Source organism: Strix aluco, chromosome Z (genome assembly GCF_031877795.1).
Source record: "Strix aluco isolate bStrAlu1 chromosome Z, bStrAlu1.hap1, whole genome shotgun sequence".
NCBI classification, from domain to species: Eukaryota; Metazoa; Chordata; class Aves; order Strigiformes; family Strigidae; genus Strix; species Strix aluco.
Genome location: NC_133971.1, coordinates 83,900,230 through 83,910,156, shown reverse-complemented (window position 1 = coordinate 83,910,156; position 9,927 = coordinate 83,900,230). Strand labels below are relative to the sequence as shown.

At 38.9% G+C, this 9,927-nt stretch overlaps 1 protein-coding gene across 1 annotated transcript in view; it reads right to left on the bottom strand.

The window, feature by feature from the left end:
• Nucleotides 1-350: 350 nt before the first annotated feature.
• Nucleotides 351-9,927, bottom strand: part of NPR3 (natriuretic peptide receptor 3) — a 48,612-nt gene continuing 39,035 nt past the window's right edge. The window contains exon 8 of the mRNA XM_074813012.1: nt 351-8,065. Coding sequence (XP_074669113.1) covers nt 7,954-8,065 — 112 coding nt within the window. The 3' untranslated portion in view covers nt 351-7,953. The remainder of the gene's footprint in view (nt 8,066-9,927) is intronic.

Below are 9,927 nucleotides of genomic sequence, written 5' to 3'. Positions count from 1 at the left end.
ATTAATGCTTACTAGTTAAGGTTTCAGTGTTTTTAAAAATTTGGTTCCTATTTAATTGCATTTCTGGAGGACTGAGAATAAATAGAAAAATATCCAAAGTTTGTTTATACTGATTAAAACCTTTTCCAGACCTTAAAATACCAGGGGGAATTTTCTTCCCAAAGAAAGGTTAGATTTGATTCCTGATTTCATCAGTTGCTAATCATCATTAAAATCAGGGATTTATATGGTGTCTCAGGCTCAGAATAACCCTCCTGTTATTAACTCCCTAACATCTGGTAGTACCCTCTATATGAAACAGACTAAGAATGTAGTAAACAGGTGACAAAAGACACCACAGAAACAGGTGATAACATATTCCTATGTCTTTAATGGAAACATTTTGTTACAATTTAGGTTATGTGATATTCTTGCATTTTTAAAATGTGTGAAAGAAAATGCACAGAATAAAAAGTTGAAGGACACCAATGAATGTAGATACTTTAAATGACCAAGTTGTAAAAGAAATAAAAATACATTACACAAATAAACAAAGGTTATATCCACAGTCATGAATACGCACTCTCCTCTACACAAAAACAACAATAAATAAAATCACATTATATGCAGATAGTTCTACTTACATCAGTACAATATACTGTGCAGCTTTCCATTTGTTTTCTACTTGACTGGTACTAGGTTTCTCTGTTGTCCAGTATTTTTACATTAATAATGAACAGTATCACCAAAAAAAGGGGACAAAGTTAACATCCACAGTGTCTATCCTGAGTCCTCTTAGTTTTGTGATAATTACGCTTCATGCACAAGAAACACAGCAAATTCTACCCATTGCCTTAATCCTGCCGCTCTACCCAAGTCTTCTCAACACTTTTAGACCTGCACAGTAAAGACAACTTTGTTGCTAGGTAAATACCTAACCTAAGGGCATGGTACACCCTGACCAGGCCCTATGCACCAACTAAATCTTGTTTAAATTTTAGGTAAGGGGGTATGTGAGATTTAAAAAGTGAGTAAGCTTTCTGCCGAGTCTCTCAGAAAGGAGATACGGAACAATAAAGACAGTGTACTGTGCAGAAAAAGCTTGATCCCATCCTCCATACAGTCAATAGTATCATCATGGGAGTATAATCAATCCCTGAGCATTTTCTCTCTTCTCTCTCTCTACCTCAACTGCACAGGTATTCTCCCTATATTATCAACAGGTATTTTGATCCCTTGCATCCTATACTGCAGAAGTCATCACAACGTCTGCCACAAAGCTACATCAGGGAGATACTAAATATGGGAGGAAACGTTTACCATCTCACATGGCACCAAGATAAACGACCACTGATTAGTAACTGTGATATTGGCTTTTCAGTGGGGCCTTGTTCCTCTCTGCATACACAGATCACAGAGAAAGAGAAGTTCAGATCATCACCAACTATGAACCAACACAGCTGTGCTCATTAGGTCTGCTGACGGTTTAGTGTAACATTAGCAAAACTGTTCATGGTTTGGTGGGGAGAATTCTGTGTTCCCTGTGCATACCAGCAGAGACTAGAAAGAAACCATTAAAACAAGATTATTTTTTTAAATACCCTTTTTGGTACATTTTCTTTGCTTGCTCGAGTGTCCTCTAAAAACATTCACATGACAAACACCAAGCAACAGTTCACACAGAGTGGATTTTAACCTTTCAAAGATCTAATATCTAATGAATCCACATAAGATTTCTGAAGTACTATAGTTTAACAGACAAACTTTAACAGTGTCAGGTTATTTAGAATATTTTGCCTTTGATGCAGAATATTAACTTAGTGGTTAGTGAGAGATTTTGAATGAATTCTAAGCATCTCCTTTTGAAAGCTAGTTTTCTATGCTGTAAATTTGGTGTATGTCAGTTAGGAGTCATTCTGAAAGGTAAATTCTGGAAGAAGTTAATAGCATAATAAAACAGTCTATGCAATGATACACTGGACATAATTAAACACTAGCCCAAGAAAGCCTCAAAGTCATGGAAGCATTATCTTCTTGATCGAAACCAGTAGTAACCTCATAAAAACACCAACATTAACCTTTATCCTTTCTTCCTCTAAGGTTGAGATAAAGGGAGACCGGCATTTATGCCAAACTCAAGGCTTCACTGGGGCAAACCACAGTGCTTAGGCTTCCTGTCATTCTCTAGAAGAGAAAAGACACTATCAAAGTCTGCTGCACAGCTTGCTGACCCCTGTAGACAGCCAGGTCTGAGGCCTCTCACAAACAGCTATTTGTTTTAATTTCAACAATCATTTTCCACCAGTCCCAGAGCTCTGATGTTAAAAGGTATCTGGGAATGGAAAAAATACAGCCCTCAAGCAATCTGAATTCATTTCTGCCTCTAAGCAGTGATATGCATAGTGCAAACACTTCCATTCTTCTACTTGAAAGGTTTCACATACACACAAATCTTTTTGTGCTTTCAACAGCAAGAAAGAAAGGGAGGGAGGAGATGCACACAACACATCTGAAGGTGAAACTTTTTCCAGCGTGTCCTTAGAAATATATTCCAAAAGTAACTTTGTATTTCTTTGTTTCTAAAAAGGGCTAAAGCTGTTTCTTACAAAACATGCACTTTGCTGAAATTTGTCCCTTCATCGCTCACTGTTGGGAGACAAGTTACTACGGCATGTTGCTGACCAACAGAAAAGGTAATGTACCATTACAAAGTTGTATTTCTGTTCCCATATGCCCTGCTTTGGGGAGGGTGGTCACTAGATTTAATGTCATTAGGGTAAAAAAATAAAAAAAAAGATTGTCTGACATCACCTGACATCATCTCACCATGCTTGGACTAGTGCATTTCCTGTAAACCTAGTGGCACCCTGTAATCATTTTAGCTTTAATGGGACTGCTTCGATAACCACAATTTACGTTGCCAGCCTTGGGTGTTTTTAAAAGGAAAGTATGCCAGCTGTGAAATTCACATCAACCTTCAGAAAGTTTTTGGTCAACCTGATTTTTCAACTTTGCTTGGTTAAAAGACAGGCAACATCAGACAATTCTGGGTCTAGATCTCTGATAACGGCTGGTGTGGCCATAGGTCAACACAAGGTGTGCCGGCAGCTCAGCAGCATGGTGGCAATGAACAATGGCTGAAATTATGTAAAAGCCACCTCTCAGTGGAGTGGGAGCGTTTCTGACTAAATGTTGGAAAATGGCTGTCTCTTTTCAAAGTACTTCTGAAGCTAGAGAAAAGAGCATGAAAAAAAATGGGGAATTCAAGAGTGTTCACTCTACCCTGGGAGAAAATGAGGAAAAATAACCTCAACGGCTTTATTTAAAGAAACAGAACAGCTACATGGCTACTCTAAAGCACAGAGGAGGGTAGTGAAGGATGTGGAACTGTCTTGAGCTCCGGAAAAGGTGGACTGAATTGCCAAAGAAATTTATGACCAGGACTATTAGCTTCCTGTCTTTGATGTCTATTCTTGGCTTTCCAGGAGCATTATGGCATTCATGAGGTGAAAATCGTGCTGGAGCCAAGGTCAGTTAAGGCTGATGCAGCCTGTTCTACTGCAAAGCTGAGAAAAATTCACTCTGAACTGCTTCAAGATGCTGAGTTTAAAGCCTGAAAACACTTCACTGAGGGCCTGAGTTTACTGCCACTGAATCAATGAGAGGTTTTTTTTGTCAGCTTAATGACAGTGTGATTGCACCTCCAAGCCAAAAAATGAATCAGAGATCAACCTCAACCAACAATAAAACATGCTGTCAGGGAGCGCATTCTTATTTTGTCCAGCACAAATGTTTTCAAAGTATTAGGTACACCTTGATAATGCTCCATTAAAAAACAACAAAATACTTTCAATAATGCAATACAGCATTTCTTAAAAACAAACTGAAAATAGCTTTAACAAACTGAATTCTGGCCACAATCTTGCAAGGTGCACAGCACCCTCAATCAAAAGTTTTAGCAATGACTGAATATTCTCAGAACTTAGCTGGGTTTGGTCTTCAGTGAAGCACATCACAAAGAAACTGGTAACTGACTGGTGATGGTGGTACTCACAGACAACTTAGAACACACAAACTGTCCAGAAAAAAACCTGCAGAACTACCAATGGCCCAGGACAGCGCATCTAGGCATCTGACTCTGAAGTTGTGGGTCTCAGCATACTAAATCACAGGTACTTATTGAAAGTTTTGCTTCATCTTTATCAACATGCAGTGGACATCTATGCATTGAAGATTAAGACGGTAGAAGTCAGGTAATTTGTCCATAGTATCCTCAAGGAGAGGACTCTGAGGTGAATCAGCTGTTAAGCTGACCAATATTTGGTAATTTAAAAAAATGTTAAATTTGCAGAATTTGTCAAACTTTGACAAACAAAAAGTATGAAGCGACTAGTTCAATTTCAATTTAAGAGGCACAACTGTAAGATTTAGAAATAAACACTGACCTATGGGGCCAACCTTTCTCTGATTCAAGCACATGGCAAGATTCCCTTTCGTTCAGCCAGGGCCAGGATCATACCCTTAGGTCCCACGTGAGCAAAGCACTTAGAAGCTGAAGTTGAGCACATTTTAAGTGTGTTCCAAAGTGCTGAGCTGAGTCAAGGTCCAACTTGTGCTGCTCTGTAATACAGATGTATGTTTGTAATACAGGCAATTTGTTGAAGCCAAAAATGTAGGTTTTGAAAATCTTTTGAGAATCAATTTTTATTATTTTGATTAGACATTCCCTTACAGAATTTGAAGCCTAAACATTGTGGCATTGAGCTAATGCAGATGAACCAGAAAGGAAAAGTGCATTAGCTGGTAAAGAATCTCTCTGCTGAATAATCTAAACTCAAGGCAATTTTTGATCTATGGTCCATAGAAGACCTGGGAGCTATTAGCAAGAGGCCTGTGAGAGGCAGCTAAGAAAAGCAAGTTTTTTCATGCTATACAGGAATCTACTTACGTGAAATGTCTTAAATGATCTCCACACTTCCATGGGAAAAATGCACATGTAGGTGTGCAACAATTCAGAAAGATTAAAACCCATGTGCAAGAAAGGTTCACCTTTCTTGGGAGGTCCTGGTATGTAAAGTTGTGGCTAGGCCTCCATCAGCATCCCACCAACAGCCATCTCATAAAAAAACTTCTTGAGGTCATGACTATAAACCCTACATAAAACTGGGAATCAGAATTACTGTATTTTTAATTAAAAAGTAATCTTTCATTATACTGTTTTTTCTTTTTTAATATGTTTAGCTATAGTAAGATGATGTAATAAAAAAGCTGTCATAACAATTTATTGTCCCAGCCAGATCTCCTGGCTCAGATCTTCTGGTCTGACCTTGCATAGCACAGGAAAAATACACTACTGTCTTGCTCCCTAACTAATGACTCTTTTGAGTACTAGTTCACACTGCAAGGCAAGTCATAACAAATATAATTTTGATAAAAGTTTATGCTTCAAATCATACCCTCTTTTCTCTACATATTTAAGGGTTTTCCTTCCCTTTTTCTGTGGCAAAATAGTCAAATGGATAAAAGAAAGTGAAAACTCTGAAAGGCATATTTGCAAAACAAGTAGATCAAAACTCCCTTGGAAAGTATTAAAAAACCCCAAACCTTAAGCATGCCTAAAGGCTAGACAAACTCAAATGCTTGGAAAAAATTCCAAAAACTACTCAGGAAGTCTTTTTTTCTCCCCCAGCTCTGTAACAGTATGAATGCTACTCTAGCCTACATTCTTCTCTGGTGTCCATGAGACAAGGAGGCTACTTCAGAAAACTGTCCATTGACCCCAGTGTTACATTGGCTAAGGCACCTTTGCAGAAGTCATACAGGCACAGACTGGGAAATGGGATGATGGAAATCTACTGTGTGAACAAGAGCTGTTACAGTCAGTCCTAAAGACACCAAATCTACCTGGTCTACATCTACCACCTGTACTGGAGCTGCCCTGACAGCCAGGAAGCCCTGCCCTCTGGCTGCCTGAGACACTGGACAGTATTTCGTAAGGGCAGGTGATGAACCCCTGCATATCCTAAGAGACAAGTGAAACACAAGGAAAAAAAAGTCCAAGGAAATACTCTATGGGCTACTTCCCCATTAACAAATAAAAGGCAGCAGAAAGAAGACAGAGCCAGCTTTCACTCTTCATTCACTTCCAGCTACCCAAAATGGTTTCTCTGAATTGGCACTCTGGCTTCTCAGGACCTTGAATTTTTGTAGAACACAGGCTTCGATGTCAAGTCTGACTATAACTGCTGAGGGCAGAAAGTTCTGCTTATGAAATCAGAATAGGATAAACGAAAAGATTTCAAGCACTAGAACCACAGTCATAGCTGAATTTTCTCTCAGAAAATATTTTTATGGGTCTTCTTCACCACACTTATAATATGTACTGTTCATTTCCATTTGTTGACTAGAAAGTGCAAGCTCTCCTTTGTCTAGTATAAAATAACCTGTCAGTAGCTATTTCATCACAGATTCAGTTTTGTTCCTGGTAAAGTCAACGGCAAAAGTCCCAGGGATACTGATGGCAATGAGATTGAAGTCAGCCCTAGAATAGTGTTTTACAACCCCAATTCCTGAAGGTAGTTCCTTGTGTGTTTAATTGTATACACATGAATAGTTAGTCTCACTGACTAATGTAGGTCTATTTAACATGTGAAAAGTTCATTATTTTCAGGATCAGGGCCATCATCACATAGACAATTCAATAACTGCATTTATATTGTTTAAATGACTATTTGAATGTTGCACGTGCCTGGAGAAGAAAGTGGGGGAAAAATTCTGTTACTATCCACAAAGTCACTTCTCCTCCCCTAAATACTGGTTCTAAAACATATCTACAGCTGTTGACTTTCCCTGCCTGTTACTCCTATCATAAAAAATATGTCTTCAAAACATCCTCTCCCTTTTAAACCTACCAAAGCAAAAATAGATACTTTAATAGAAAAATACAAGATAAAAATATCCTAAAAATAAAATGGTAGCATGGAATGTCATTTTTACACAAAAAAGATCCCCTTTTGAATTGCCTCAGCTATACAAACACTTTCATATTTACAATTCTGGATGTAGTCCTGTGCTCACTGAAGTTAATGGGATTTTGCCATTGACTTCACTGGGAACAGGAGCAGGCTCTACATGGACTGTATTTGCCTCTCTGACAAGTCATGGCAGTGGAGAAAAAAGAGCATGATAAAACACATACAAGACTGAGGAATTAGCCAGTCCTCTCCAGAGGCCTGATTGTCTTCTCCCTCACTATCTCACACCTGTGAAACTCCTCATCCTTCACTGGAGTTTTTCCTAACTCCCAGCACCTAAGAGGGAGAATCAGTGCTTTTGTTTGTGATACTACACAAACAAGGAATGAATGGTTTGTGTGTGTTTCCACCTGCCCGACTTCTCAGTGGAGTTAATTACACCCCAGTGGAGTTAATCACACCTGAGTGCCAGTTCCCTCCCAGAACTAAACTCCATATGGCCAATCTTGTATCCCCTTTAATCAATGGCAATGATTCAGTGATGCAGGATCATACCCCAGATGAATCCCTTTTTCCCTTTTGACAGCAACCAGCACCTGTGTCTGTGAAACCATACTTGATACCCATGGGTGAGATGCAGTTAAGGAAGGAGGTGACAGGACTTAAAAAAAGAAGGGATCAGAATGAGGCATTCCCCATCAACTAAACCCAGATCTGCTGTCCCTAATATATGCTTTAAGAAATACTGTCTTTACATATTAAGTGCATCCTATAACATCAAACTGCATCATTTTCTTTTTTCATGAGATGAAAGGCCATGTGGCATAATGTGATTAGTAAATCATTCCTGAGCTTTTGAAAGAAATTAAGACAAAATTACTGCTTAAAAGAGTGAGTTCTTCAAGAGCCTCTTCTTTTTACACTGATGTCTTTGGTTGTGTCCTTTTTCCTAATTCTTTTTTTTTCCTAGGAAGAATGGGATTCTTTTTCTTCTTCTTCTTTATGCAGCAGAAAAATGAGATCTAATGGAGTCTTCACGTAACTGCCGATGTTTCCCCATGTTACACTCCTCCTGTCGAGTTCGTCTCTCAATAGTTATTCTGTATTTCTTTCTGCATGAAAGGAGAGGAACAGAGTGAGAAATCCTTCTCCCGCTACAGGATAACAAGACTTCCCTTATAAAGAATGCCTGTAGGGGACAGCTGGGTGCCAGTTGAAAAATGAAATGTGGCAGAATGTGAAACCCTGGTCAAAGATTAAAGTAGTTTGCCTCAAAACATTTTACCCAGGCTCAAGAATGCCTGTTAATTTCTACACAGCAGTCTCACAGACGTTTGCTTCTTTGAAAATTTCTGATCTAAGTGATTAGGAAGTTTTTGCGAAGTGTCATGTGAACTATGTCACATCACTGCTTTATATTGATCAAAGCCAAATCTCTCTGCAGTATATGGGGGGCGGAGGAGCACTTTCTGCAGAGTTCAAACAACAGATCTGACTCTTTATTCAGTTGGTTTCTCACTGAAACTATATATTAACTAACTAATCCTCCCATCTCCCTCTGAGAAAGCTACTATGTTTGTAATGTCAGAGGAGGTAGTATGATGAATTAAGAAGAGGGATGTAGAGGACAGATAAGAAAAATACAGTTGCTCATGCATCAGACAGTTTTTCCTGTGTGTCTTCCTCTAGGGCCTTTTGAAGAATTCTGTTATGTTACTTTATACATCAAACAAGCCCTCTGACTGCCTTTCAGTTTCCCCTTTAGTACCCAAATCTCTCCCCAAAATCATAAGAAGATTCACATGTGTATTTTATGCATTTATGCTTCTACTCAGTTTCAGAACTAACTTTTCAGAATGGCATTAGTCCAACCCCATGTGCATACAGTACCGCTTGTGCAGATGCATGACAAAAAGCTTTTGTGCCAAGGAAAGCTCTGCTCCACTTGCATGTGTAGCAGGAGTCAGAGCTAGATGTGTAGCAGTGGAAGAATGATTTTCAAAACAGCAAGGTTTTAATTTGGGTAACATGGCTCAACAGAAAGTGGGAACCTACAGGTTCTGAAAAGATTCCCTAGACATTTGTGTCTCTATCAGTAGGCTCTAAAACAACTTGAAAAACCTATGTTCTTTACTTCATTTATGTATTTTCAAGTCAGATCCTTTCACAGGTCAGAGCATGCACAGTAGTAGCTCATGCACAAGGACAGGTCCACATTTTAGAAATGCAGCTCTTTAAGTTTAAATCCTTTCAAAGCTACGTAGCGGAACTACTACCCAGATCTTTTAACAGTTCGCATACACACTCAAAACTGTGTTTGCATGCTTATTTCTGGTAATTAGAGATCCAAATGAGATGTAATCAGAAGGTACGTGTACAGTTTGAAAGGTACAGAAGGTGCAGGTACAAATTACTTCTAGGCTCACAATTGCTAGACCTAATTTTCTGAAAATCTGACCCGTAAAGCCTGATATGTTATGTTTCATATGTTTATTCTAATGGTGGAATTAGAGGATTGTCCCTGTTCCTGCTTTGAGTGAGTGTAATCAGATCTCCAGGGTGGAATTCACCCATGTGTCTTCAGATGTCTCCAACATTCAGATTCCTCTGACAGAATACCTGTGGCTTCCTTCTGTCAGTGCAGAGAAACAGGCATTTCTAAGAGGGATTCTTCTGATCTGGTTTAGCTTTTACATGAGGATGACATGAACTGCACCAAAAAATGCTCTTTTCTCCCCTCTGATCATAAATACAAAGATGGGGTGTTGAGCTCATGTGTGTACATCTACTTTTACAGACACTCACCTTTGCTCACACGGATTTCCAATCCAAATCTTTGTGTCAGATGACTAAGGGGCTAAGTTCCTACAATGATGCTTTGCATAGTTTTCTACCAGCTCAGGATATGTCTTTTGCCTCATTTCTTGTCCTCACATATAAATTCCCTCCCAATATTAGCCATGCTAAGAAACAC